Here is a 27,847-nt window from a genome sequence, read left to right on the forward strand (position 1 = left end):
ATATGGGGTGCTCGCGGGCTGATCGCGATGGGTGCGCGCGGTGGAGAGGTCGAGGTGCGTGAAGACGAGCGAGATCGAGGTGGACGGCCGCGCGCGGGCGCTAGTGTAGTCGCGGTGCACCGTACAGCGGCGGCGCGTGCGTATCACCGGGTACACCTCTCGTGAGTGTCGTGGATGTTTTCCTGGTGGCGTGCGGCGGCTGACGCTCCTGCTTCTCTCTACTCAGCCGGCCCGGCCGTCTGGAGCGGGTGAGCGGCAAGAGCAGTGATGTGGGATGTGCTGGTAGGCGAGTAAGTAGTATATCAACGGGAAGATGATGCCGGTCGAGGATATTCATTTTCATGTCGCGTAGCAATACGGTGCCTTTTCGATTTGCTTTGGAAATGAAAAGATTGACTGTGGATAAACTTGAAAGAGGATTTTCGATGTGCCTTGGCGCCTCTATCTCGCCACACCGATTGCTGTTTTACTTCCACGAGGACTGACTGTTCAAGCTACTCGTCTACTCTCCTTCCAAGGGCTTGTTTCCATGCAATTGGTCGAAGCAGTAAAGCTAGAGGGAAGGTTGTCCTTCTCTGGGCATGATCCTTTCCGCGCGGTTCTCCAGTGGGCCCAAAGTGGGCCAACCGCAGACAAGAACTCCGATATACTCGGCTGGCGGCACTTACCCGCTCGGGGCAACGTGATCCGCCTGAGCGGTTGTCATGAGGGCTCTGAAACAAAGTGCTGGTTCATGCCGCAGACCGCCTCGGGGAGGAAGGGGATCAACGAACGGGAGCGACCCATCCACTTTCCTGGCGGCTTCCGCTCTGCTCCCGAACATCTCTAGAACATCTCGGCAGGCATACTTGGGTCACATGCAGCACTGGGCCCGTGCGGCGTGTGCGCGAGCCCTCAGCCTATCTCCCGCCGTCGCCCTCCACCTTCACTGGCGGCACCTCCTCCCTGCCTGCTTGTCCACCCACCACCATCTTTCCCGCAGACCCGCGCGCCCCCTTCCCTCCGTCCGCATGAGCCGTGATACGCCGTCTGCCACGCCGCTGCCGCCCGCCCACGCATATGAGCGCCATCGTGCTCTTCTCGGCCGCGCACGGGCAAGCTACGCACTACAGTACGCGTTCCATTCAGCCCACTCGCCCTTCCATGCCTTTACCGCGTGCATATAGCCGCTTCGTCGTCACTCCTGGTTTTTGATCTTTTAACGACTCTTGATGACGAGGTCTGTCACGTCCCAATACATTCGATCGCTGCTGCCGGGCTCACGTATCGTCTCGTAGATTGAATATGTTTGGAGGTGCGGACCACCACCACACCGCCTCTCACGCGATGAGCTCACTTTCGACACGCACGCAGGTCAACTAGAGCCTTCCCGAAATACCTCTTTTTCCTGTCGAGATATGTCGGCATAGCCGGTCAGCTGTGGGCACTCTCTGTCAATATATGCGCATCATTCAACCTTGGCTAAGTCCTCTATCACCTCTTCTCTACCGTTTCTTTAGGACTCTCGCCTCGGGAATCTTCGAAGTTTTGTTCGTCGTGCTGCTTTGCTTCTATGCTCTTGGCTTACACCCGTTTTAGTTGCTTCCCCATGCTAGTATTCCAGTTTGTGTGCGTTACTTTATCTGCACGAATCTATATTCTGCTGACTGGAATGACGCTCAGAGAGATGACGATCCTACTCCTCTGCGTCGAAATCAGTCTCGTTCTGAGGATCGACGCATTATATCATCGCTCACATAGAGGTGAGAGGCCAACATCGTGCTCGCGTGCGTCTACATGAACTGAAACAGCGTGCAGTGCGATGGGTGGTTGGAGTCTCTCTCCTCCGTGCGTTCTCCCTTTGTTTTTACTCGTTGGATATCACTCAACCAAGCTACAGTAACGACTGCGGTACGGCCGATCTTGCGCTTGTGATGCCCATGTGAACTGACTTCGTACTTGCACATAGTCGTCGTTCATTTTCACCTTCATGCTATACCCTACGCCCTTGCAATTACCGCCTGGAGTACCGTTTAGAGGTTGCTTCATTCCGGATGATATCGCGATCAAACTAACCTGGTAAGCCCTATCGATATCACGTCCGGCCGGGGCACTAACGTCTCAACCCAGGGTCCCGATATTGTTATTCGAAAGTAAGCTTTCGTGATACCGTCACACAAAGTTTCTCAGAAAGCGTGCAGCTTTGATTTTCGGCCTCAATACCGCCAAGTGTATATCATATGGTCGTCTAAAACACATGCCTCTAGTCTATCAACTGGTTCGCGACAATAGTGCATACTACCTCATGTGCGTATCCCTATGGGCAGTGCAACAATAACGCTTACGTACCTCCAACAGACTATTGGGTGAGCTGCGAGGGGTCGCATTCATATGTCGACTTCAACCTAACGACATCGGTAGTATTTGTATCCCTGAACACGATCTTTCAAGCCATAGGCACCCCAACTACGGCAGTAATTTTCTCCAGGTAAGTCTCTGGCACCGCGAGGCTCTACGTCTCCGTCTCAACGATCTTTCCAACAGCTGGCTCCCTGCCGTCCTGTCATATTCGGTAAGCATTTGGCTCTATAAGCTTGTTTTCTCTTCTCGGCGCTCATCTCCGCTTAGGGATGTCACCTCCTCCTCAGCATTCGGAAGACGGTCGCGCTCAGGCAAAAAGTTGATACCCCCACCTTTGTTGACGGCTTTGACCACGACGCTGTGCCGCACATCAGCCTCGACCTCTATTCCTTCACCGCCGAGATCGACACCGAGCATATGCCCGCAACCCTCCTCGCCTCGCCGATCTCACCCACCCCCGCGCGTGCGATCCGCGTGATGAGCGCAGACGGCGAGCGCCCCCGCTCGTCCGGCGGGCTCGGGCTCGGGCTCCCGCACGCCCTGGGCATGCGCCGACCCGTGTCCGCCCCCGTCGAGAGTTCGCCGCCGCGCCTGTGGGCGGAGGATGGCGGGCGGCGGGACGCTGCCCCGGCCCGCACGTTCGAGCGCGACGTAGGGACGACGAGGAGCTCGCTCAGGCGCGAGCTCCGCAGGACGCGGACGCGGCGGCCAATCGGTGACTGGGACTTCTCGGTGGACTCGTACGGGGAGGAGGATGAGGATGGGGATGTGGAGGAACAGGCGAACGTGCGCGGGCGGTCGCGGACCAGTGGGGTCCGATGCAGGATGGAGATGTAGAGCACTCCTGTAGTATGTTGTGCTAGTTGTGTCTTCCCCCTTGCTCTGTACGATTATGTAGGACGTGTACGAGTAACCAACTCCGTGTGGACTGTTTGTCGAAACAGCTGGTGTGCGCTTATGTGGGACCGACGAATATTGCAGGTGGTGCGCGACTGAGTACTGAGGCCTCAGTACTTGAGGATCGGCCCGGCGGTCTGCGGACCCATGGCTGCGATGACACCGCAGCAGACGCTGATCATCCGGAGACCCAGTTCGCGCACGCGGCGAACGTATCTAGAGACTGAACACTGGTCAGTGTGTCCTGTTTCCGGATCACGATCTATTGCGTTAGACCCTGTTAGACCCCGTTCTGAATCCAACCTAATCATAACCTTCTACTGATGAATAGACGCCACCAGCAACGAAGAGCCGTGGCAGGGCGCCTCACGGACTGGGCGGGCTGTGGACGCGCGCTTGTTACACGTGTTCGCTTGGCGCGGCCACACGCACTTAGCCGACGTCAAACTCTGAGAGTTGCCTTATCGTCCGTCTTTTGCTCGACTCTGATCCACTTCTCCCGTCCTCCTCCTCGCCCTCGCCCTCGAGTGCACAAACTCCCTCACGAGTGGTGTCAAATAAAAGGCAGGAGCATCCTCAACATGTCCAGAGGCCTCTGCATCTCACAAACACGCCGTATCAGGCCCGCCACCATCTCATCATGATAAGTAAAGAGCATTTGTGATGGCGCCCCTCTCTGCTCTTTACTCTGTATTGTCGGAGTCCGAATCTCCGCACTACCGAGCTTCGACGCTCTTTACCCACCGCCCGTCCTGGCTTCGACGCTCTTTACTCCGTCCGCACCACGCTCACTCGCGCTCTCGTTGGCTGCCGTGCTCTTTACTAGGTCCACCGCCGCGCGGAGCACACTCACGCCTCTCCGGCGGGCATCGGGACCATGGCGTATAAAATTCGGGATGTTCGACAAGGACGAGGCATCCCCGCAGCCTCCCCCGGACCCCCTTAGACGCGTGGCCTTTACCTCCCCATCCCCCCCATCTCCTGCGCAAGATGGCCTTCTACTCTGATTTTGTCTGTGGCCCTGTCCTTGATCCGATGAGGTAAGTCTCCATATCCTTTCGTCTTCCTTCATGGCGCTCATAGTCCCGTCTCCTGCAGTGTGTTCGGCGCTCCCTTGGTCCAGGACGACTTCAACTGCTGGGCTCCGGAAGGCTCCACGCAAGAGGACGATTCCACGCGCGCCGGATCGTTTGACTTGCGTCCGTTCGAACCTGGCGCCAGTGGCGACTTCGCGGTCGATATGCCTCAACACTTTGTCGACTTCGAGTTGCTGAATTGGACTTCCGTGCCAGACGCGATGAGCGGAGGCCTCGTGAACCCGCCTCTTCCAGAGCCTCTTCGTGAGGTCGACTACCTCATCGACCTCGGGCGCAGCATGAGCCCTAGCCCTCATCAGACAGCACCACGCACCGTGGGCGCTTCCTTCAACTCGTCTCCGCGCCTGGATACCCTTGTGCCTTCCGCGCTGGGTCTTTACAGGTGTGTTAACATCCACACCTTCAACACCTTTGAGTCTTGCGCTGACACCCCGCACAGCGCTGTCCCCACCCCGGACCGCCCCCAATCGCCGAAACGCAAGCGCCTGCTGGACGACGAGCGCGTCGCGTCCCCTCCACCAGCCCACCCATGCAAGCGTCCCCGCCGCGCCCCACCCTCCCCGCTCCCCTCCCACCTCCAGCCCATCCGGGTCACATCGTCATCGGACGCCTACGCCTGCCCTATCCCCAGCTGCGGCGCCGCGCTCCACGCCACCGACGCCGCCTGGCGCACGCACTTCAAGCGCGCGCACCACAACGACCTGTGCGCGGCCTGTCCGTCGGCGCGCGCTCCCTCCGGCGCGTGCGTCGCGCGCTGCCCGATGCCGGGGTGCGCCACGTCCGGTCCGGGCGCGGGCGCGAGCGGTCGCAGGGGGGACGGACGGATGACGCTCGAGTGCGTCGGGCGGCACTGGCTGAACGTGCACATCGGCGTGGTGTTCCGGTGCCCGGTGTGCGGGGACGAGGGGCGGATGCGCGAGAGCGCGGCGAGGCGGCACGTGCGCGGGTGCGCGAAGCGGCGGCGGGCGCGGCGAGGCGGTCGTGGGTTGTTGCACACTAGATGGGCTCAAGGCCCTGGGCAGGAGGTTTACTACTTATGTGATCGAGTTCGTACTATGTCGTTCGCGACTTCCGTTTGCTGCTTCTGCACCATGAAGTGTTTTCTGTAGTGGTTCTTTGTTCATTGATAATACGTGTCTGCTGTTTTATCAGTCTATCGAATTAAATTCCACCAGTATATCTTCAGAGGAAAAGTAATGTCATTTTCGAGGAGCGAGTGTGGGTCCCGCTAGTGGTCGGGGTCCAAGACTGCCGCCGCCACAATCGTCTGGCCATTGGATGGACGTATGTAAGTTGTCTGAGACACGATCTCGATTCCTCTCGACACCCGCGCCCCGGAGTCCCACGCCTTTCGAATTCGATTGACTTCGACGTCGGCGGTCTTCTGCGGTGCCGTGTCGCATGAGCTCGCGCGGTGGCTTGGCTCGGACGCGTATCCACCCCTGAGTCGGTAGACGCTGGGGAACGCTGGGGACCCTCTACGTAGGATGCGTGGGGGTTATGTTGTAAATATTGTAGAGTCTGTAGACAACAGCTACGTACAGTATCATCACTGAGGTCTGAGACACCAAGAGCGCATCGGTAGGGTATCGTTCTCTTGTTTGAAATTTTTTGTTTGTTTTATTCCCGTTTTACGCCCTCGAGGGTCAAGCCCTATGGTAGGCGATACATACAGGTATTCTACAATGCGTATGAGGTCTGGCGCATACGAGGAGGAAGACATTTCGGTCCTCCTCGGAGGACCGGGCGGGCCAGGGGGAAAAGCCAATGTATGGACGACACGGTGTGAGTATTAGTAGAGTAGGGCGGGATGAGGTGCTGTAGGGGTGACGAGCGCGCGACTCGTTACCTTCAAGTGGGTGTGTATAAGACGTAGGGTGTGGTGTGGGCACCAGACCCATCCTGCCTACCCGGACTTGCGCGGCGCGAGCGGGCGGACCTTGAGCCACATCTCGGGCTTCTCGCTCTCGCGACCCGCGCTCGGGAACGTGATCGCGGACACGTTCCAGAAGATCGGCGTCGCGGAAGGCTCGAAGGCGAAGCGAGAGAGTAGCGTCGACATCACAACCTCTGTAGCATCGTCGTCAGCACTGCCCGACGCGCGCGCACAAAGGCGAGAGAGGAAAGGAACGCACTCATCTCGATCTGCGCGAACCGGAAGCCGACGCACGAGCGCGGGCCGCCGACGAACGTCATCGTGTGCGCGTACACGCCCGGCACGGCGGCGGAGGCGAGCGCGGGCGGGAGCCCGTCCTCGGCGAGCCAGCGCGCGGGGCGCCAGGTCTCGGCGTCGGGCCCCCAGAGCGAGCGAGCGCGGTTGCAGGCGCGGACGCCGACGAGGACGTTGGTGTCTTTGGGCACGAAGAGCCGGTCTGTGAACGTGCCGTCGGCGGTGCGAAGCGGGCGGGCGAGGGTGAGCGTCGAGTCTTCGAAGGCTCTGTGCGTGGGACGAAGGTAGGGGTGGGGTTAGTACCGGGTCAAGGAAGGAAGATGGGGAACGTACGTGCGGAGGACGATGGGGGTCGGGGGGTAAAGGCGCAGAGTCTCTTTGCAGACGGCGTCGAGGAGGGGGAGCGCGTGCAGCCGGTCGTATGAGATCTCATGCTCGGGGTCGCCGTCGCACGCAGCAAGGATTTCTTGCCGAACCTGTTCTTGGATGTCGGGGTTCTCACTGAGGAGCTGCAGAATCTGCGCCATGACGTGCGAAGTCGTGTCGGTTGCCGCGAAGAGGAGAATGCTGCGAGAGATGGTCAAGGGTGCGGCCACAGCCAAGGAGGAAGGCTTCGACTCACTTCATCTGCCCAAGGATCTGCTCATCGGGGAGTCGATCGGCCTCGGATGCAGCCATGTTCGCCTTCACTAAACGTGCAATGATGAACGACTACTCGTCAAACGGGACGACGGCGACGCAGGCTTACGCAGGACGCTCATGATGTCCTTCCCCACGGAAATTTTCCCACTCTCGAGCAGCGCCCTCTTCTGCGCGATGATGTCGACCGATGTTTGGTAGAGGGTATCAACGACGTTCCTGAGCTGTTGCACCTGTGCAACGGGCACGCACTTCACGAGCAGCCGGCGGAACCACGCTGGACCGAGCCTCGTCAAGATGGGGCTCAGCTGTCGGACGGCGACCATGATCGGCGTGAACGAGAGCGGTCTGGCGTGTCATCGTGGCCGAGGTCATGTGTGGTGGGGAGAGAAGCATGTACGTCAGCTGCTGCGATCAAGAAGAAGACTGCGCAGTATAGCGAGAAAAGAAGGGACCGCCGTATCGGTGCCGGATTCGATGTGCCGACAGCAACGGAGTTGTGGAAAGGAAGGAGACGGGGGGAAGAGGGTATACGTACAGGTACTGCTTCGCGGCTTGTGTGTAGGCATCCGACTTGGTGTCGGACGTCAGCGGGTCAAAGGAGTGTCCCAACCCGGCCTGACCGATGATTTCCAAGGCCCCGCGGCCCATCCAGTCGAGCATGTCTACGTCTCGTTGGGCGCCCGCAACGGTACCGGCGACCGCATCGCCGAGCTGCGCGCGCAGGCAAGGAAGCAAACGTAAGCCCGAATCGCAAACGCGCGCGGCGGACATCGGAGAGCTCACCCTGCGCGCGACCTCGTAGACGACCGGCGTCAGCTCGCGGAGGTTGTTTTCCGCGAAAGCGGGGGTGAGCATCTTGCGCTGCCGCTTGTGTGCTTCGCCTGTGGGAAGCAATGCGAGTGATCGTGGTGCGCTCATCAGCCGGTCGAAACGTCGCCTATCGATCGGGAGGGTGCGTACCGAGGACACCCAGAACGCCGGCCCCGAGCAGCATGCGGGTGCTCCTGGGGTCAGGAACGAGAAGAGATCGGGAGGTTGATCAGATGGGACTGGGGACTGGAACATGGACGCACTCGATGAGCCATGGGATCTGGTCGAATGTCGAATCCTTGAACACGATTTGGCGCAGAGCAGTGGGGTCAAAGACGTAAAGCCATTTGTCCTGCGCGAGGGTGTGACGGTGAGTCGAAGAGCGCGCACTGCAGAGCTGCAGAGACAACTCACCCCGAAGACGGCATTGATCTTCACCACGTCACCGTATTGCAGTGCCACCTCATCATGGAAACCCCATGCATCCCGATCGAAGAGTTGTTCCAGGTTTCCTGTCAGATCCATTAGAGTGTTAAGGGGCAGGTGAATCAGTTCACGATACTCACCTGCCAAGAGGGACTTGCGTGGTGGGCCGAGCACGATGTCGAGTGGAGACTTCACCACAAATAGGCGCAATACCTTGTACAACACCCACACGACGCCCGCGGCGGCGACCGCGTAGGGGAGCATAGGAGGCAGCGCCATGGAAGAAGGAAGGAGATGAGGGCGGAAATTGCAGGCGAGCACTAGTATTTAAGTATCCTCTAGCTTACCCGGCTTATCGGGCCCCCGGCCATGATTGGATTTGCTCAGGGCCTGAACCGAACTTGCCCGGGCAGGAGGACGCGAAGAAGCCAGAGCACGTCAAGACCGATTTCCGATGAATGCCAGCGTAGTTAGGTGCTGCATCTCCGACCCGCCAGTCCTTGGTTTGAGCGCTGGTACATCCGTGCATCGGCATCGGCAGCACCGGTGCATCTAAGTCAGGCATGCGTAGCATTCGATTGGATGGTTTGAACACTGCGCTAGAACCATGGAGGTCACGGAGCGGACTCCGGAGCGGGTCGTTCGACGTGAGTTGCCGGTCGGAACTCGGCGGAAGGATTTGATGGCGTTTAGCTCGCCGCCCCGACCCACTGACAGCGGAATGGAGTAATATTGGAACAGGAACATGCGGCATTGTGGATGCAACCTGAGAAAAGTGAGTGATACGGACCACACTGGACCACATGAGCGAGCCTACATACTGGCGTTAAGGAGATGCTAGAAGCCTGACCATCGCCGGCTTCTGCATGCGGAGCCGGGGGCGTATGCGCTTCCTTTGTGTAACTGCGCTGCGAATATATCGACGGAAGTCAGCGGAGCATTGGTTGACGCCTATTCGGAACGGGAGGGACCAGCCCCGCTCACGTAACAAAGCAGTCGCCGAATGGGGCAAGTCGCATCAGCTGGAGTCGTTTCTGGTGGTCTTTGGTCTGATTGACACGAGGCGAGTACATGTTTAGAGGGAACGATTGAAAACTTGCTGCCGGGCGGAGAGGCCCGGAGGTGTAAGCCGAATCGCTTGCCGCATCCGAAGTCTCATCAGATGTCGTCGTTTATCGGGACTGCAAACAATGGAAGGCACGCTCACCTGCTGCCCACAGTGAGGTTAATTACAATTAATGTCTATGCTCTAATACATGAACATCGAAACTAGCCTATCTTAATACAAGCGTCGTCAGAGAATGGATATGGGGCGCACTAGCCAGATGTACATACCAAATTGACGAAGCAACGAGCGAGGTGTTGGTCAGAGTGGGGCCTAAGGCATAATGTGGGGAGAAGCCAAGGTTCGATCGCTGTTCTGCGCTCAACTAGGAAGCACCTGAATAGACACCGCTGATGATTCAGTTGAGCAGGCCGCCGATGAATCCCACTAGACATGAGCACAAAATCTCGTATACATCAGAGAAGCGTGACGTACTCAACGACCTGAGTCAATGGAAGGCGAGTAGACAAGTCCACCTCAATCCCCCGAAGAAACTGTGTCGCGGCTCCCTTTATGAGCGCCCACCCAAGCGGCCATGTGCTGAGCCTGTTGCGCGATTTGCTGCGCGATCCTCCGTCCAAAATGTTGGTTCACGTCCCCATAGCGAACAAGAACGTGCCAAGCGTCGCCGGTGCGTTTGTCTGTCAAAAGACGCCTGATCAAGACACCGAGGAAGAAGCCGTTGGCGACATCGCGGAGATTGTCGGCATTTCCGTGCGCCGGCGAACGCTCGTCCAACATCGTGAGGAATTTGTCCACGAGATCGCGGGTGAGCTTGAGGTAGTCCATGGCGGGCTCAAATCCGTTGCCGGGAGCTAGTGCCATCCTGATCGCGAAGACATGCTCTATCTCAGCGGTGGGCGAGAGTCCTGAGCGCAACATGTCGAGGAAAACGCCCCTGGAAGAGTGATGCTCTCCGAATCCAGCGAAGGCCTTCATAAAAAGGCCGAAGAACCGGTGGTCGAATGAAGATGCCGCAGGGATGGGTTGTGCGTAACTAGGGCTCGCGGTACTCGAATGTGGGCTGGAAAAATGGAGCTGGGGGTAGATAGACGTAGGGATCCCACGAGAGGCAGCGAATGATTCGATGAACGAGCGGTACAAGGGCCCGAGAGAGGATTGTTGCGCGTTTTGAACAGCGGTATACCAGAGAAGATATAGTACATGCCGGGGCGCTGAGTACCTGTGGCGGAGGGGAGAGGGAAGAGGCAGTGAGGAAACACCGCGCTCTTGGGAGAGCGAAGGTAGCATCTGTGTCGCATTTGTTGTATCTGTCGCAGGAGTGTACATTTCTGGAGGGGTGCCGACCATGTAGAAATGATGTTTGAAGAGAGCCAGCGAAGATATGTAGTCGTTCTGTTCTTGAGATCTGTAGATCATCTCGGCGGTAGCCCAATTGACGGTGCTGGGACCGCCGGAGGAGAATGCAAGCGCACGAAGGCGACATACAAGTGAAGCGCGGCCGTGGAACAGGAGCAGTTGGATCAGATAGGCGAGACATCCAGCGTGTACCGGAGTGCCTGAGCGGAAGGCGGACTTCAACTTGCTGATAGTAGCTCTCCAGGCGTCCAGGTCGTCGTCCTCGGTGACATTGATCCGTAAAGACCGCGCATCCGATATGTCCTCGGAGGCAACCTCTGTGAACTCCCTTGGGGATGGCGGGACCCCTGTCTGTAGATGCAACGTCAGCACGATTGGTTAGACGTGACAGCGAAGACTTACACGAGCAACCACTCTGGAACGCGCTTGATTTCGCAATTTCTGCACCATCGAAGCGGCTGCGACATCTCCACCACTTCTGAAATCGTTGAGCAAGAAGCGCCAGACCTCGCGGCGTGGGTAAACGGCGTGCTCTATGGCGTCTTGGACGACCTCCAGTGCGACGTCGGAAAAGTCGTTATAGAGCAGCTCCTTGATGCTACAGCCGTACCAGTCTCGAATTTTTCGAACTGCTGTGTGAGGACCATGCTGGTGGTCATCAACGGTCTTTTTCAGTTGCAGCAGGAAGTTGCGAGTGAATCGCGGAGGGGCATAGCGCGCGACGAGGCGGAGAGTGTCGTTGGTAATCGTCGTCCCATAACCTTTGGAGGCCATCCCAAGAGCAAATCGTACGAGAAGGGGGAAGTCGGGGTGGTGACTACGGTGGACGAGTTTATGCTGGATGCGCTTCACGGAGGACGTACATTCGGCGGTGTGCTTTTCAGGTACGAGAGACCACCATTTGAAGAACACCTCCACGCGCACTTGGGGGGAGAGACTTGTATTCGCGAGAGCTGACTCAGCAGCGTGAATATATGCCCGACTTGGGTCGATGTGAACGCCGTTCTCAAGAGCTCTTCAAGAACCTTGAGTGCATTCTCGTGCTGACCAGAGTGGGCGAGTTCTCGTAACAGCTGGGATGGGTTGGAAGCGCGCCGGCCTGCGAGAAATGACGACTGGCCATGGTGGAAACTGCCGTATAGTCGTCTGCGAAGTCTTCGAACAGTGAGGAATCGGGTACGGCGGTTGGATATGGGTACGCTTTGATATCCCTTTGGGCTGGGGACTCGGTTTCCAGCAACGAGGCCGGGGTGCTGAGAAACTGTCTGCCCATCAATCTACCGGCTCGTACAAAGGCCTCCCATCGAGTAGGGGTTCGGAGAGAGTATGCCATAGTGGATGATAGAGTGTGCATGGTGCCATGAGCTGGAGAAATAGCTTTGAGATCCTGGAACGAAGTGTGCGCAGAGGGCGAAAAGGCGCACCTTGACAGCACAGACAGCCTGCTAGCCAACAAGATACCCTTCCTCTCTGGATGCAAGAAGTAGACCTGCAATTAAAGAGCGAACAGGGCGAATGAAGGGCACGGTAGGGGGTGAGGGGAGGAGGGGGAAGAGGAGAAGGAATAGACGTGCCACCTCCCTTATTGCACGCACTATTCCCCAATCTAATGGGTATAAGTAGGATTAGAAGGATATTAACTAGTGTCATTAGTTTTGAGCTTACATGAAATTCAAGCGCCTAAACGATTTACTGCGAATTGACCAGTTCAGTCTTTGGCTCTGACCATCATCATGTCCTCCCCAAAACGAACTGCCTCCCCTACTCAGCCCAATTCCACCTCAGAGGCGAAGCGGATACGGCTCACTGTGAACGAAGGTGTCACTCTCGTGGACCCGGACAACGCGACTGGCAAGCGTAGCGAACTTGAACCCATCCAAGGTGGCGACATTGGCAACCTTCCCCCTACACATGCAGGCACTTTATCCTCGGACACCGCCAGCGCAGTTCCGACTCGACTCCTCAAAGCCGATGGCGATGGTGAAGGAGTGGATGACAGTGGCGACGTGTCGATGGCGGAAGGTGTGGATGCCGCGGACGAGGAGGCAGAATCAGGCGACGACAACGACGACGAAGACCCCGCCCAGCTCGAGGCTACGCGTCTTCGACTCGAGGAGCAGGCTAGCAAATACCTGGCTGCGCAAACACACGAAGTCATCATCCCCTCGTACGCGGCATGGTTCGACATGTCCAAAGTCCATCCTGTTGAGCGCAGGGCGTTACCCGAGTTCTTCAACTCGCGGCACCGTTCGAAGACCCCCGCCATCTACAAGGACTATCGCGACTTCATGGTCAACGCGTATCGCCTCCGGCCCGTGGAATACCTCACCGTGACGGCCTGTAGGCGGAATCTGGCCGGCGACGTTTGCGCCATCATGCGCGTCCATGCGTTCTTGGAGCAATGGGGGCTCATCAACTATCAGGTGCGTGTCGAAATATTCAGCACGCACTACGCGTCGCGCCGATGGCGTGTTGCATAGATTCAGTTGCTCATATATGTATAGATCGACCCCGACCAGAGGCCCGCCGCACTCGCCCCGCCTTTCACAGGCCACTTCCGCGTCATCCTCGACACCCCTCGCGGTCTGCAAGCTCTTCATCCGGGACTCGTCCCAAAGACCCCAACGCCCCCCGTGCCAAACCTGCCATCAACGGCTCAGTAAAGCCCGGCTCTACCCCTGCCCCTGCTTCACTAGAGCTTCGGTCATCAATATACCAAACATCCGCCAAGTCTTCACGTCCAGTATCAGAAAGTGAGGCCGCGGCGCTCGCGAACGGTGCGTCAGCGCCCAATGGTGTCGGAGGGGATCATCCGGCCACCATCAAGTACCAGTGCGACACCTGTGGCGTCGACTGCACACCTGTGCGGTATCACTCCCTCAAGACGAAGAACTTCGAGCTTTGTCCCCCTTGCTACCTCGATGGTCGCTTCCCTTCCCACATGTTCAGCGGCGACTTCGTCAAGCTCACCAGCGCGACCGGCGCTAATGGTGTCCACCAGGCAGTCGGCACGGGCGCGGACGACGACTGGACGGACCAGGAGATCCTCTTGCTTTTGGAGGGCGTGGAGCTGTTCGATGACGAATGGTCAGCGATTGAAGATCACGTCGGTACGCGTTCCGCCCAACAGTGCATCCGCAAGTTCCTCCAGTTGCCCATCGAAGACCCCTACATCGAAGCCGAGGGGGACATGGGTGCTCTCCGCTTTGCGCGCGTTCCGTTCGAGCAGGCAGACAATCCGGTGATGAGCGTCGTCGCATTCCTCGCGGGCGTCGTCTCTCCTGGAGTCGCGGCGGAGGCCGCGAAGACTGCCCTCCACGAACTTACAGACGGTGACAAGAAGGTCGCGGACGAAAAGCCAGAAGGCGAGGCTGTCGCTGACACGGCGGAGAAGAAGGATGAAAATATGGACGAGGACGAGCCCAGGGAGAAGCCACCGGCGGAGGGGCAGACAGACGAAATGCAGGTTGACGGCGCGAGCGGCGACGCGGCCGTGCAGAAGGCAATCAAAGGCCTTCCACACTCGCGCGTCGTGCGCGCTGCGGACCTCGCGCTGAAATCCGCCGCCAAGGCTGCCAGTACGCTCGCGAATGCGGAGGAGACCCAGATTCGGACGACGCTCGCGAGTCTGATAAAGCTCACGCTGACCAAGCTCGAGCTCAAGACGGCGCAATTTGAGGAACTCGAGGAGCTGCTCGAGGAGGAGCGGAAGAGCCTGGAGAGCGCGCGCATGACCCTGGTCAACGAACGCGTTAACCTCAGGCGCATGCTCGAGCACGTCAAGAGCGAGCTCGCGAAGCACGGCGGTGCCCCTGGTCCGGGGCTCACTGCCGCGGTCACGCAGGCGCAGGCGGGACTTGTGGCGAGCGGTCAGGGAACAAGGGTGAGCGAGGTACAGAATGGAGCGTTAATGGAGGGAGAGATGGGTCAAGTAGCGGATGCGTCCCTTGCTGCGCTCAGCTAGGCATGGACTCGATGTGCGTACGATACGATACGATATGTTTCCTTACGTCCTCTCTCTCAGTACTTCGCTATCCTGTCTCTCGCTTCCGTTCCTCGTCCCCGTTCCGTGCCTGTAAATGTATGCTTCTGAGATTATCCCTAATTTGTTGTAGTGGCTAGACTGATGTGCGCTCGATGTTGTGCTCCAGATGAATACTACTCGCAGGTGAGTGTCGATCGCCTGTCTTTGTTAGTAGGCATTGAAGCTGACGCTCGTTTGATCCAGACTTTGGTCCTTAGCGCACCGGCTAAGCACAATGAGCCACCCGATTGTCTTCGACCATTGTTCAGAGGTTGTTGCCATTGCCAAAGAATCCGCGCTTGTGGTCAAATGCCGACAGCCATAAGAGTACGGTACCGCTGAAGATTTGCGCCTCGCCACATCGTGCTCCTCTCTCCTGCTTCCTGCGACACCGCTCAGACGTCAGTTCCGTTCGCAGCCCTCTGTAATCGTGACCGTCATGCCTATAACGGACGACGACTTGATATGTCGCCGGCTTCAGAGTATGTTCTATCACCCATCTTACTCGTGCTGTTGAAGTCGCTCATGGCACTTGACATGGACAAACAGCTTGCAAAGTATCTGGTGACGGTAGCTCTCAGATACGCACGTACAAATATCAACCCACGTCATGCGAGCAACCAGTTGACGAAGATGTCAGGAAAGCAATGGTGTGTATGCGTTTGGCACCTGTAAAACGACATCTTTCGACGAATTTCTTCTCACAGGTCGGGATCATAGGCGCTGTCGACTGGGACCACAGTAGCGAAGGTCCATATCGCACACGACCCGAACGGCTGAAGGTTACAATTGAGATCGACTGCCTCGGAATCTTCAAAACCCTTCATGCACACGACGGCAACGAGGTCGCCTGTGCACGTCGAGAAGACCTCTCACCAGCGGAGTACCCTTGATGTTCGGGTGACGCAATGACTTCCTCAGGTTCTTCCCGAGCATTCGCGTGCTCGTGCTTGGGCTCTGTGGAGATCATATCCCCGATAGGAGGATACGTGTCGCCTGGCATCGAGATCATAAAGGGTTTGAGTGGCCTGGGGATGAGATCTTCCAAGACAAAATGAAGTAACTTCACGTATTTAGATTAATGTCATGCTATAATCCGCGTCTTATCTTTTGCCTTTCCCTGGCTCTGAGGAGCATCCATAAGTACCACTCTTCTCACTCATCTAGACTCTAGAGGCGAGGCGGCTGGTACCATAAAGAGTAAGCATGTTGATTCGCTGAGTCAGCCAGACGCGTGCTCTTATCATGCTATGACACACCTCTTTCTCATTCCACCACCTTCCACTCGACGACCAAAGGCCAAGTCCTCAAGAACTCACGCTAGTAGAAGGTTATTTGGTTTGAATAGTAGACTCGTTGTGTAAACGCTGGCTGATCGCGAACTTCCAGATGCTTCTCCCGGAGGCTGAGCGCCTGCTGTTCCGTGCAGAGCCCACCGCGGAGGTCATCCGCGTCGCACACGAGTCCATCCGTGCCCGCAGCGCAGACATCGAGTCTCTCGAGGATAAAATCCGCTCCCTTCTCACTCAAATATCTACCCTCCGTCACGAGCAGGCGAAGCACAAAACTGCCATCGAACACTCCTGGGGCATCGTCACTCTCGCTCGCCGCCTCCCGGAAGACATCCTCATCAAGATATTCGGTCACTGCGTCGATGATGGATGGACCAGGGCCCCGGTTGTGGTCTCGCACGTCTGCTCCAACTGGCGGAGAGCCGCGCTCGCACCCAAGGTTTGGTCTCATGTTTATGTCCGGTGCGACGACGTCCACGTTAGCAACCGTACTCGACACTGGCTCAAGATGGCGGGGCATGCGTATCTGCATATCATAGTTGCTGTCTCGTGGAGAGTGCCTGCCCGCAAGATCGTTGAGGTCATGAATGTACTCGTCGAACATTCGAAACAGTGGCGGTCTCTCAGCGTCGAGACGGACCTCGACTCTCAGGCCGACGTCGTATTCGGACAATGCACCTTCTTCATGCCCGAGCTTCGAAGGATCTCGTCACGGACTGTGGGGTCTGTGGTAGCTCCCCCGGACGGTGTCGATGCCATCGAAAGTCGGCCTCTCGGCGAAATCTTCAGCGCGGACAAGGCTCCGCAACTCAATGCCGTCCAATACATCTGTGGAACGATCCCCGAGATTCCCCATCTCCCCTCCCAAATTACCGCGCTCACCCTTCAGGTCAGGACGAGCATTGAAGTGCAGCCACTCTCCGCCTCGACCATAATATCCATGCTCGGCCGTCTACCCCATTTGCAACATCTCACCCTTTCCATGCCACTCATTTATGAGCACCCGTTCGTTCGCGCTCAAGACCCGGAGGCAACCGTGTTTCTTCCGGACCTCACCACCTTCACCATGTACGGTCCCACGGACCTCAACGAGATGCTCCCCCACTTTTACACCCCGCGCTTGCGCGACCTCCACCTTCGCTCCCTCGAAGACCTCGGGTACCGCCAGCAGCCTATCGGCCCGACACTCACCCGCTTCCTGGAGCTCTCTACCCCGCCTCTCGAGCTCCTCGAGCTGCACGACCTCGATCTCTCGCCAGAAGCATTCGCCACTACATTTGCTGCGCTCCCCACCCTGCGTGAGCTGCGCCTACACGAGTCTTCCATTTCGGACACCACCGTCGCGCGTCTTCGCGGGCCTCGCGGGCTGTGTCCCCGTCTCGTGCGCATCGACTTCCGGTGGTGCAGTATGCTCCATGGCCACGCCCTCGTGGACCTCGTGCGTAGCCGCTGCACAGTCGACGACCTCGCCATCCAAGGCTCCGATCCGATCCAGGAGGTTACGGTCGTCAACTGCTGTTTCGTGATGGAAGACGATGTTATGGAACTCGCACGCACGACAGTATGCCGCGTCGTGATGCGAGAGCGGGAAGACTACTGCCGTGAGTAGCTCTACTTTGGGGGGTTTAATGCGGAGTTGACCGAAATTTATTGGACAGGCGAGCGCGGATGCTGCATGAACAACAAGTACCGGACGCGCCTTCGCTTCGCCACATGAACAAGCGTTTTGGTCGCGACGCTGGCATTCGCTTGATTCTTTGAATCGATCCGGGGCGCCTTCGGTTTCATGGCTTCTACTAGTATTTAAAGGACTGGTATCAGGATGGATGTGACCAGGAGTAACCTCGGAGCGTATAGATTGGTCGTTTTAGACTACAGGAAAGGATGATCGCTTTTGGACATGTAGAGATTGCGGTTCTGTCGCCCAGCACCGCCAGTCGCGTGGTTGAATGCCTTGCACGGGAAGAAGCAAGTTTCCAAAAGTAGACATCCAGGCAACATGCACAAATAACGCGTCTGGAGCGCGTCTAACTCCCAGACGCGCCGTCGCGTCTCATTACGCCTCGCGTGGCTCTTGTCACTCTCACTCACCCTTCCGACGCGTCCCACCCTTCAAACTCGAAACACGCGTCATAATTCTTAACTATGCCTCCTCAAGGAAAGGGGGGAGACAGCATGAAGCAGAAAAGCCTCACGTCCTTCTTTGGCAAGAAGGACGACGCGAAGGCACCCTCAGCCTTGAAACCCAAGCTCGCGACTCCCGCATCGACGCCGAAGATTTCAAAGACGAAGCCGCAAGACAGGGAGAACCCCCCGTCATCCCCCGTCTCGACGAAAGAGTTCCATACGCCTCTCCTTAAGGCAAGCTCCCAATCGTCAGGCGTCATGAGCGCGAAGTACACGCACGGCTCCGACGGTGGACAGAGCTGGCAGGAGACTCCGCCCACCAGCGACCTCATCGACGTGGACATGATTTCGGATATGGACGCGTCGGAGACGGCTCAGGGTAGTGTGGTGAAGTCGGTACGTGGTCGTTTCAGCGCATGCTTCATAACACTTAAGCAACATAGACGTCCACGCGCAAGAAGCGAAAGATTGCTGTAGAAGACTCGGATGACGATATTCGTATGAACGAACCGATTCCTTACAGAAAAGCGCCCGAGAGGTCTAAGAAGCTCCGTATGTCCGCCATCTTCTCTGACGCGGAGGATGAGGAAGAAGATGGAGCGGAGCCACGGAATACCTTCGCGAAACGCCTCACCAAGTTCCAAAAGTCCCCTTCGAAGGCCAAATCTCGAGGTACGTCGGGGTACCGGATTCCGTGTCGCATTGTTGACCGACTATATGCAGGGCGCAAAAAGGCTGACGACGACGACTTCCTTGTCCCAGACGACATAGACGAAGACGAAGACGAAGACCTCTGTCCTTCATCGTCTCGCCCTTCGTCACGAGCCACCTCACGTCTTTCGTCTCGCTCGAGTGCTCGCTCTGACTTCGACGAGGACGAGGACGAGGAGGACGAAAAGCCGAAGAAGGGCAAGGGCAAGAAGGCCGCGCCGTCGCGCCCCGCTCTGAAGAAGGACGCCACTTCGAAAGGGTCTACGTCGTTCCTCACAGCCGCCGAGCAGCGCGCACGCGCCCAGAAAGAGGAGAAGAAGTCCACGGAGAGCCCGTACGTCTTCCTCCAAGATCCGAAAGACAAGGACGGTGTTCGTCCCGGAGAGCCAGGCTACGACCCTCGTACTCTCTTCATCCCACCCAAGGCTTGGAAAGAATTCACACCATTTGAGAAGCAGTTCTGGGAGATCAAGCAGAGCCATTTCGACACGATCCTGTTTTTCCAGAAGGGCAAGTTCCTGGAGCTGTATGAGGAGGACGCGCGATTGGGCATCAAGAGTTCGACCTCAAGTTGACGCAACGGGTGAAGATGAGCATGGTTGGTGTCCCCGAGATGTCGTTCAATTTCTGGGCTGCGAAGTTCCTTGCAAAGGTATGTGGTTACGCTTTCTGCTCTTGTGAATGTGCCAATGTCGCGCTATTAGGTTACAAAGTCGGGCGTGTTGACCAAGCCGAGACCGCCTCGGCGCGGAGATGCGCCTAGCTGCGGACAAGGGCAAGAAGAAGACTGCTGCCGCTGATAAAGGGAAGGAGAAGATCGTTCGCCGCGAGCTCAACAAAGTCTTCACCAATGGCACTCTCGTCGACGCGGAACTTCTTAACGACGAGCAAGCCGGCCATTGTGTATCTCTCCGTGAAGAGGAAAGTACCGAAGGTAAGGACATCAAGCAGTCGTTTGGGATATGTGTGCTGGATAGCGCCACGAGCGAGTTTAATCTGAGCTGGTTGAGGACGACGTATGTCGCACGAAGCTTGAGACGATGATTCGCAGTTGCGTCCGAAAGAGATCGTTTTACGAAGGTACGCCTTTGGCAAGCGCAACCGATGCCCGTCTCTAACCATGGGAACTCTTCCAGGGCAACTTGTCCGTCGCGACCGCCCGACTCCTCAAGTCAATACTCCCCGGCAACTGTCTCTGGACAAGTCTCCGCGATAGCGAAGGTCTCAAGTATCAGGAGACGATCAAGGAGTTGAAGAAGCTTTACCCGAAAGATGAGGAAGACGACGAACTCGCCGACAATCCACATGGGTTGAGCACCGCTGTCCCAGAAGCCATTCGGAGATTGCTTCCCCACGAAGTCGCGATTGAGGCGCTTGGCGCAATGATCTGGTATGTCCCCTGAGTATCCTCAATGAGCTTTTGAGACTCACCTGAGCGCACTGTGTAAGGTACCTCCATACCCTCAACATCGACAAAGATATTCTTAGCATGAAGAACTTCAACATCTATGACCCAATGAAACGCGGCCAAGGTCTTGTTCTGGATGGACAAACTCTTGCGCACATCGAAGTCCTGCAGAACAGCGAATGTACCGAGGAGGGCACTCTTTTCAAACTGCTCGGTCGGTGCATCACCCCGGCTGGCAAGCGGCTCTTCCGCATCTGGCTCTGCATGCCCCTCCGTGAGGTCTCCGACATCAACGCACGGCTTGACGCGTTCAAGATCTCTTGGATCACCCTACCTTTGAGGCGGAGTTCACGGACATCGCCAAAGGTCTTCCGGATCTCGAGCGCATAGTGTCCCGCATTCATGCGAAGAACTGCAAAGTTAAGGACTTCCTCAAGGTCCTCTCGGTAGGTCCAAAATGGGCATCATTGCCTTATACTTGCTGATCATGATCACAGTCTTTCAAATCGCTTAGCAAGGGTCTCGCGCAGCTCGCAGAGACTGCCGACGAGTTTAAGTCGAAGACTATTACAGGCCTTCTCCGGTCCGCACCCGATTTGTCGCCGAACCTGAAGCACATTAAAGCCATGTTCCAGACACCAGAAGAAAGTGAGTACATCAGCTGCGATATCCTCCCTGGCTAATGTATCCGTTGCTTAGAGACCGACGAGCTCATTCCTGAGGACGGCAAGGATGAGGTCTATGACGAGATCCAGCAAGAGATCGATGCCTTGGAAACAGAGCTCAAGGACGAACTGAAAAGATCAAGAAGAAGACCGGGTATATTTTGTTCTCGTATCGGGACCCGGTGTAATGCTTACCTTGCTTGTCCAGACTGATGCGACATACTGGCACAGTGCTCAAGGAACAAGGTCCGCCGCACGTTCCGACCTTCCCTGATCCGTACTCATGGACTCACCACAGGAGATCTACCTAGTTCAGCTTCAAGGCAAGGACAAGGACAAGGGTCCGAAGGAGTGGACCCTCAGCGGATCGACAGCTAAGGCGAAACGCTACCTCGTCCGGCACTCCAGGGCACGATCCGCAAGCTGAAGGAGGCGCGCGAGAACCGCAACACCGCGATCAAGGGGTTTAAGAACCGACTCTACGCCGAGTTCGACGCCGACCGTAGCGTGTGGCTGCGCGCGGTGCGTGTCCTTGCCGAGCTCGACTGCCTTTTCAGCTTGGCGAAGGCGTCCAGCGCGCTCGGGGAGCCAGTGTGCCGGCCGGAGCTGGTCGAGGGTGAAGAGGCGTTCGTGGAGTTCGAAGAGTTGAGGCACCCGGCTCTATGTGCGAGCTCGTCGCTGAAGGGCGACTTCATCCCGAACGATGTCAAGTTGGGCGGTGGTGTGGGAAGGATAGCGTTGTTGACTGGACCCAATATGGGTGGGAAGTCCACGGTATGGTTCCATTCCGCACGGCAGCATGAGCAATTGTCTAACGACTGCACAGGCTATGCGTATGACCGCGACTGGTATCATCATGGCGCAGCTTGGTATGCTTGTGCCAGCCAAGTCGGCCAAGTGAGTACCCTTCGCGGGGCCAACGGCTTGCATGCGCTAACCATGTGGCGACAGACTCTGCCCAGTGGATTCTATCCTGACCCGTATGGGCGCATACGATAACATGTTCTCCAATGCGAGTACCTTCAAGGTGGAGTTGGACGAATGGTATGTCTATTCTGTCGTGCGACTTGGAAAGATGTTAAAACCCTCTACAGCTGTAAGATTCTGCGCGACGCCACCCCAAATCCTTCGTCATTCTTGATGGTGAGAATCCTGCTGCTCTCGTCTCCTGTCACTCGTACTAACAGTATCACAGAACTGGGACGAGGTACATCCACCTACGTAAGCCTCTTTTAGTGTCTCTTAAACTTGCTGCAGGACTCATCCCCGTCTTTCGCAGGATGGGATGGCGATTGCAGGAGCGGTCCTCCACCAACTGGCGACCCATACCTTGTCGCTTTCGTTCTTTGCCACCCACTATGGTTCGCTCACGGACGACTACGCGTACCACCCCAACATCCGGAACATGCACATGGATACCCTCGTCGACGACGAGAAGCGGGAGGTACGTCGCCTTGCTGGTGTCGCAGGCCACCTCAAGTCGCTCACTCCATACTACAGCTGGTCTTCCTCTACAAGCTTGTCGACGGTGTTGCATCCTCGTCTTTTGGTACCCACGTCGCGAACCTTGCCGGCGTCCCGCTCCCCATCGTCGAGCGTGCCGATGCGGTCTCTACCGACTTCGCGGCGCACTTCAAGGCGCGCCTTGAGGGCAAGAAGCGCATGTCAGCCGCGGGTCGCCTCCCGCTCGACGTCCAGGCCGATTTTGCGTACCTGTTCAAGCTCGCGACGGGCGCGTTGGTGTTGCCGGAGGATAAGGTGCGCCAGCGCAAGGTCCTCCGTGTGCTCAAAGGAGTGGTGAGAGGTGCATTGAAGGAGACGGCGGCCGTTGCTATTTGAGGTCCGGATGCGAGGGGATTGGACGCCAGTCTTGTTGCGTTGTGGACATGCATACACATGCGTTTATGGATCTCGGACATGTTTTCTGATATTGCTCTGCTAACGCTGTCGTCTATTTACAATGCTACATGTTCTCCAAGTGGCGGAGAAAGCATGAAAGTGCTCTAATCACTTCTTGCCTTTCCACGGAGGAACGTAGACGAATTCTGGTTGACTAGCTTAGTAAGCCTCGGATGGACGAGCTGGAAGAGGCTGGGAGCGGGCACTGGTACTCCGAAATATTTCCGATTCCGATGTGCCGTTCCGGGCCATGGGGTGAGCATGGATAACGCTTGGTTTGACTCTTCACCTGCTCTCATCATCTGCTCGTTATGTCCCACACCCCCATCCCCAAGGGTAACTATGCCTTTGTCGTATTGCTCAACTACGATCGTTCGACTGCGACGTTCTCCGTTCTGGAAGTGCTATATCATCAAATCGTCGGAGAAGATCTTGTGGAGGTTTTTTTTGACAGCATTCTACGGACGGTTGCGGATCCTATTCAAGCCCAGGTGACGATACATGTGGTACGCTCGAGTTGCAGCTCAATCCACTCTCAGGTTCGCTAAGCAAGTTCATTACGCAGCCTTTGCCTGACCGGTTCGACCTCTTTGAACACCATGAGGACGCAATCAGCCCCGCATCGTGGCAGCGGCGGAGCAAGTCCCTCACGATGGATCAATTAAACACCGCAGCGACAGTACTTCACCCTAGCATCCATCGATGGTGCGATATTGCATTTGGTCCGTATGCGCACCTTGTTGTTGTGCTCAGTAGTGCGTATTCGTCCTCCTTTCCTTACTCCTCCGATGTCTCCTGACGTGGCACTTTTATGGTTTGACTGCCAGCTGGCAAATATGGGGCTCAGAAGCTGCCAGGAGCCGAGCAGCCTCATTCTCTCCCCCCGGTCCCAGAAGACGAGTTTACGATCAGTCAGTGTATCCCGTTGCTTTTCATGCTGAGACAACCCTTTTCAAATATGATTGTCATGCAGCACGAGCGGAACTTGCGATGTCACGACAGAAACTGCACCAACGCCCATCCGCTGCCGCTGTAGCAGAATCGTTATTGAGCCGAAAAGAGGCGGAACAGATCCAAAATTTTCGACCTCATCGACCTCCTCCGATTTACCCTTATAATCCTGTCTTTGAGAAGTTCCTTTACATCATGCACTCCCCGAACATCGACCCATTCACCGATCGCGAGCTGGAGCGAGCTGATATGTTCATCGATGAAGCGCGCGCTCTGTACCCATCCGAAGCGCACAGAATCACGGGCACACGTCAACTGAGCACCATTCTGACATCCATGGAGCTTTTCCTTACAACCGGCCCTAAGGGCCTCGTCAGTTTCAAACCTGACGGGGTTGTTATGGCACAAACAAAGCAAGCTGACGCGACGCCCACGCCGGGATTCCATCCGGTCTCTATGGTCACCGAAACGAAATGGGAGTTCGGCAAATCCAGTAGCGACCCAGCAGCCCAAGCTGAATGCGTGTACATCGCTATCTACACGTCTGACGAGGTACGTCTCCGGTGACTGGTGTCGATGATCAGAGTCAGCCTTTCTAACCTGCGTCGGTGTTTTGAAACAGGCCGCGCCTTTCCGAGAAGTCTGCTGCTGCCCCACAATACTTATCGCCTATGGAGGCCCAAACATTCAGGTCCTTGGGGCTGTCTTCGCCGATAATATCATCATCTACCCTCTCACCGACTATATCTCGGTCATTCCGCGTGGTGCCATGCCGGCAGGTTCGCATCACGCGTCCACCGCTCTATCCGAACATGCGAGTTACTATCGCATTGCTCGACTTCTACGCGGCCTTCTCTTCGTCCGCTCATATCTGGAGACGTACTACCAGGATGTGTTCAACAAGATGCCCGAGGCGTTGCGTACGGAGTTACAGTCGGCACCGCGCGGGCCGCCGAAGGCCAAAGGGAAATTGGGCAAAGCTCGGGTGTCCCCAAGCAAGTTTGTTGGCCCTTACTTTGAATGCTTCACCGATGTCGAAGGCCGCCAAGTCACTCTCACGTATACGGGCCGCCTACGCGCAGACGAATATCGAGACAAGGCGCTCTTCCTTGCGCAGGCGACCGTAGCGCCGGCGGGCTCCACCGACCAGTCATCTACATTCTCGAAATCGTTCACCGTGGTTGTCAAGTTCACATTCCAATACGGCGAGGAGGGACACAAATTGTTAGAGCCTGAGCATGCGCCGAAGTTGTGGTATTGTGCAAGGGCGAACGACACCAGTATGTGGATCGTTGTCATGGACTTCATCCAAGGCAAGGATGTCAACGAGGACCGCAGTCTCACCAGAGTGCAAGGCAAAGATCTCAGGAAGGCCCTATCGCGTTTGCACGAAGTGGATCTGGTCTTCGGCGACGTTTGTGCCGCCAACATTATCACCGTCGGTCATACCATCAGGCTGGTCGATTTCGACTGGTGTGACAAGGTCAACAAAGCGCATTATCCACCAAACCTCCCCATTCGCACTATGGGATACCACCGAGACGCGATTCGTGGGGGTCTCATCAAAAAGGAGCATGATATACATATGTATGGGAAACTAACGATGACGGACACGTCGAAGCTGAAGACGTTGTGATGTCTGACGATACTCAGGACGAATGTACTCGGAATAAATAATGTTTTTTCTTATGCACTTGCTTCGTGCGATGCTCCAGACATGATATGTTGATCTGTGTGACCTTCGCTAATGACTGTGTGCGTGGTACCGGTCTCAAACCCCTGATTCCTTTCAGGCGCTGGTTACCGCTTGACCCGAACATCACGTGATGTGAACGCGTGCGTGCAACCAGCCTCCCAGGAGGGTGGCGTCACGTCCACACCACCATCTCCACCTTCATGTCCCCCGCTCTCACTCCTCAACTTGAGGTCCGCCTCTCTGCCATCGTCTTATGTCGTCGCATTTCACATGGTATAACGACATTCTCCTTGGGATGGCACCTCTACCACCAGGCCCCTTTTGAACAGCGTGTAGAAGCCCTCGTTCAGAAGATCTGTATGACTGCCGCTGAGAGACTGGAAGAGAATTTCTCTGATCCTGTCATATATACGGTGAGTTGTTGTCGTTCGACTCACTTTGCGCTCTTTCTCATACGTCATACAGCCTAATTTTGGGCAAGAATTCACTCTGGTCGATTCAACAAACGTTTTAGATCTCTCGACGTGGCAGAGATGCTGCCGATCTCTCACCATGATCGACCTATACGCCGCAACATGTCCAGTTAACCCAATGCAACGGTGCTCCGAGATTGGCTTTGGTGAGCACCGTTTGGTCATTGCTATAATGAGTACGTACCCTTCTCCTTCCATTCATTCATGCCTAACTGGCCTTGTTAGCCAAGGTACACCAAAAGTCCACTATCATGGGCTCGTTGCCTCCAAGAACCAGTTAGTCTCTTTTCTTCTCGTAGTGCTACACTATGACTGAAGTATCAATTAGTACGTGAAACCCTCGCTGAGCGCAGCCGACCGATTGCTGTCCACCTCAGCGAGCTCATCAGCCGTGAAAACCAGGATATCATTCTCGACTATCGGACACTGAATCCACCTCCAATCTTCATTTATCACCCGATCTATGGGAAGCTGTTGGCTGGAATCAGCGATGATCTTACGCACCCTCCGCTCGAGCCCCAAGAATTCAAGAACGCGGCGGACTTCGTTGGTCGAGCGCGTATGTATGGCTCAATCGAGTCACTTCAACTCCAAGATATTCTGTATGAGGAACTCCTCTCGAACTGTACCACTTCGATCGAAGATTCAAGCGAATTTCAGCCGTCACCCTTGCTTATCAAAGTGAAATCGGCGGATGAAGAGACGGACCCTGCCACCTATGTGGAGCGCATGTATGTCGATGCGTACACCTCAAAAGAGGTGAGTCCAAGAGCCGGCTTCAATGTCTGGCCCTGCTCACCATCTACACGCCAGGCGTCGGGGATACGTCAAGCATGTTGTTGTCCTACGCTGCTCGTCGCATGCACCGGCACGTACATCCAGGTGCTCGGCGCTGCCTTCGCGGATCACATCATCATCCAACCACTCACCGGCTACATCTCGCTCCTTCCGCACCCCGGGATCCGACGAGGGGAACCTATGGGCCACGCAGTGTTGTCGCGTGTCGCTCTCCTCTTCCGCGCACTGCGCGCCGCTCGCGCGGAGCTCGACACCTACTACGCCGACATCGTCTCGTCCCTCGCCACCACGCACCCGAACCCAAGCCTGATCGCTCCCTTCTGGACCCAGTTCGTCCATCCCGAGCACGGTCCGGTCTTCCTGGAGTATACCGGCCGCATCGACGCGGACGCGTACCCCAGCCGAGCCGTGTTCACCGCGCGCGTCGTGGCGATCGACATGGAGCCGACCGAGGTCGTGGTCAAGTTCGCGTTCCAGTACGGCGTCGAGGGTCACGCGCTCCTCGCGCCCGACTTTTCGCCGCGCTTGTGGCACTGCGCATGGGAGGAGAGCGTCGGGATGTGGGTCATCGTCATGGACCACGTGCGGGGCTCGCCGCTCGCAGAGCACGAGATTCTCACTCCGACGCAGGGCGAGAAGCTGAGGGACGCGGTGGGGCGGCTGCATGCTGCGGACCTGGTATTTGGGGACTTGCGCAATGTGAACGTGCTCACGGTCGGGGATGACGACATTCGGCTCATCGACTTCGACTGGTGCGGCAAGGTCGGGGAGGCGCGGTACCCGCCAGATCTATACATGGGCCACGACTGGCCCAGTGGAGTGCACTGCGGTGGTCTGATCGAAAAGGCACACGACTTGCAGTGGGTGAATGAGCTCACGGGAGTCGAATGATTAAGTACGTGGGGTACTTGCATGATGGTTTTTGTGTTGCTGGATGTGTATGATACCTACGTTTTGATGCAATCACGGGTGAATGTAGCGATCTGTAGCTATCGC

The 27,847-nt window shown here is 56.7% G+C and overlaps 9 protein-coding genes across 9 annotated transcripts; 7 read left to right on the plus strand and 2 right to left on the minus strand.

Annotated features, from left to right (window-relative positions):
• Positions 1 to 1,588: 1,588 nt before the first annotated feature.
• Positions 1,589 to 3,253, plus strand: BXZ73DRAFT_105458 (uncharacterized protein; the record flags this gene model as incomplete). The annotated part of the gene is made up of 12 exons (XM_048016262.1): positions 1,589 to 1,608; positions 1,663 to 1,742; positions 1,798 to 1,827; positions 1,880 to 1,890; positions 1,949 to 2,058; positions 2,110 to 2,132; positions 2,181 to 2,286; positions 2,338 to 2,345; positions 2,401 to 2,467; positions 2,524 to 2,551; positions 2,608 to 3,126; positions 3,239 to 3,253. 12 exons carry the CDS (start codon positions 1,589 to 1,591, stop codon positions 3,251 to 3,253), a joined length of 1,017 nt encoding a protein of 338 aa, XP_047873627.1.
• A 974-nt stretch (positions 3,254 to 4,227) lies between these two features.
• BXZ73DRAFT_105459 (uncharacterized protein) lies at positions 4,228 to 5,531 on the plus strand (the record flags this gene model as incomplete). Its single annotated transcript, XM_048016263.1, has 4 exons — positions 4,228 to 4,277; positions 4,336 to 4,716; positions 4,774 to 5,272; positions 5,487 to 5,531. The coding sequence occupies 4 exons, from the start codon at positions 4,228 to 4,230 to the stop codon at positions 5,529 to 5,531; spliced, it is 975 nt and encodes a 324-aa protein (XP_047873628.1).
• Positions 5,532 to 6,240: 709 nt separating this feature from the next.
• Positions 6,241 to 8,646, minus strand: BXZ73DRAFT_53336 (cytochrome P450; the record flags this gene model as incomplete). Its single annotated transcript, XM_048020984.1, has 11 exons — positions 6,241 to 6,404; positions 6,470 to 6,771; positions 6,838 to 7,071; positions 7,127 to 7,193; positions 7,253 to 7,491; positions 7,688 to 7,857; positions 7,930 to 8,027; positions 8,107 to 8,150; positions 8,220 to 8,308; positions 8,371 to 8,468; positions 8,523 to 8,646. The coding sequence occupies 11 exons, from the start codon at positions 8,644 to 8,646 to the stop codon at positions 6,241 to 6,243; spliced, it is 1,629 nt and encodes a 542-aa protein (XP_047873629.1).
• A 1,318-nt stretch (positions 8,647 to 9,964) lies between these two features.
• BXZ73DRAFT_80765 (uncharacterized protein) lies at positions 9,965 to 11,581 on the minus strand (the record flags this gene model as incomplete). Its single annotated transcript, XM_048023339.1, has 2 exons — positions 9,965 to 11,158; positions 11,210 to 11,581. 2 exons carry the CDS (start codon positions 11,579 to 11,581, stop codon positions 9,965 to 9,967), a joined length of 1,566 nt encoding a protein of 521 aa, XP_047873630.1.
• A 959-nt stretch (positions 11,582 to 12,540) lies between these two features.
• On the plus strand, positions 12,541 to 14,771 carry BXZ73DRAFT_92336 (Smarcc1 protein; the record flags this gene model as incomplete). The annotated part of the gene is made up of 3 exons (XM_048026330.1): positions 12,541 to 13,230; positions 13,312 to 13,440; positions 13,473 to 14,771. The coding sequence occupies 3 exons, from the start codon at positions 12,541 to 12,543 to the stop codon at positions 14,769 to 14,771; spliced, it is 2,118 nt and encodes a 705-aa protein (XP_047873631.1).
• Positions 14,772 to 16,220: 1,449 nt separating this feature from the next.
• Positions 16,221 to 17,840, plus strand: BXZ73DRAFT_92337 (uncharacterized protein; the record flags this gene model as incomplete). Its single annotated transcript, XM_048026331.1, has 2 exons — positions 16,221 to 17,724; positions 17,782 to 17,840. The coding sequence occupies 2 exons, from the start codon at positions 16,221 to 16,223 to the stop codon at positions 17,838 to 17,840; spliced, it is 1,563 nt and encodes a 520-aa protein (XP_047873632.1).
• A 458-nt stretch (positions 17,841 to 18,298) lies between these two features.
• BXZ73DRAFT_92338 (DNA mismatch repair protein Msh6) lies at positions 18,299 to 22,873 on the plus strand (the record flags this gene model as incomplete). Its single annotated transcript, XM_048026332.1, has 18 exons — positions 18,299 to 18,646; positions 18,694 to 18,922; positions 18,974 to 19,487; positions 19,556 to 19,617; positions 19,666 to 19,682; positions 19,715 to 19,981; positions 20,098 to 20,351; positions 20,411 to 20,643; positions 20,685 to 20,815; positions 20,867 to 21,017; positions 21,069 to 21,188; positions 21,346 to 21,428; positions 21,458 to 21,808; positions 21,861 to 21,931; positions 21,986 to 22,078; positions 22,129 to 22,255; positions 22,314 to 22,478; positions 22,535 to 22,873. The coding sequence occupies 18 exons, from the start codon at positions 18,299 to 18,301 to the stop codon at positions 22,871 to 22,873; spliced, it is 3,555 nt and encodes a 1,184-aa protein (XP_047873633.1).
• Positions 22,874 to 24,079: 1,206 nt separating this feature from the next.
• BXZ73DRAFT_105465 (uncharacterized protein) lies at positions 24,080 to 25,520 on the plus strand (the record flags this gene model as incomplete). Its single annotated transcript, XM_048016264.1, has 2 exons — positions 24,080 to 24,436; positions 24,507 to 25,520. 2 exons carry the CDS (start codon positions 24,080 to 24,082, stop codon positions 25,518 to 25,520), a joined length of 1,371 nt encoding a protein of 456 aa, XP_047873634.1.
• A 612-nt stretch (positions 25,521 to 26,132) lies between these two features.
• Positions 26,133 to 27,742, plus strand: BXZ73DRAFT_105466 (uncharacterized protein; the record flags this gene model as incomplete). Its single annotated transcript, XM_048016265.1, has 4 exons — positions 26,133 to 26,199; positions 26,279 to 26,329; positions 26,382 to 26,812; positions 26,867 to 27,742. The coding sequence occupies 4 exons, from the start codon at positions 26,133 to 26,135 to the stop codon at positions 27,740 to 27,742; spliced, it is 1,425 nt and encodes a 474-aa protein (XP_047873635.1).
• Positions 27,743 to 27,847: the final 105 nt, after the last annotated feature.

The sequence above is a fragment of the Epithele typhae genome (assembly GCF_022376455.1).
Source record: "Epithele typhae strain CBS 203.58 chromosome Unknown BXZ73scaffold_66, whole genome shotgun sequence".
NCBI lineage: Eukaryota > Fungi > Basidiomycota > Agaricomycetes > Polyporales > Epitheliaceae > Epithele > Epithele typhae.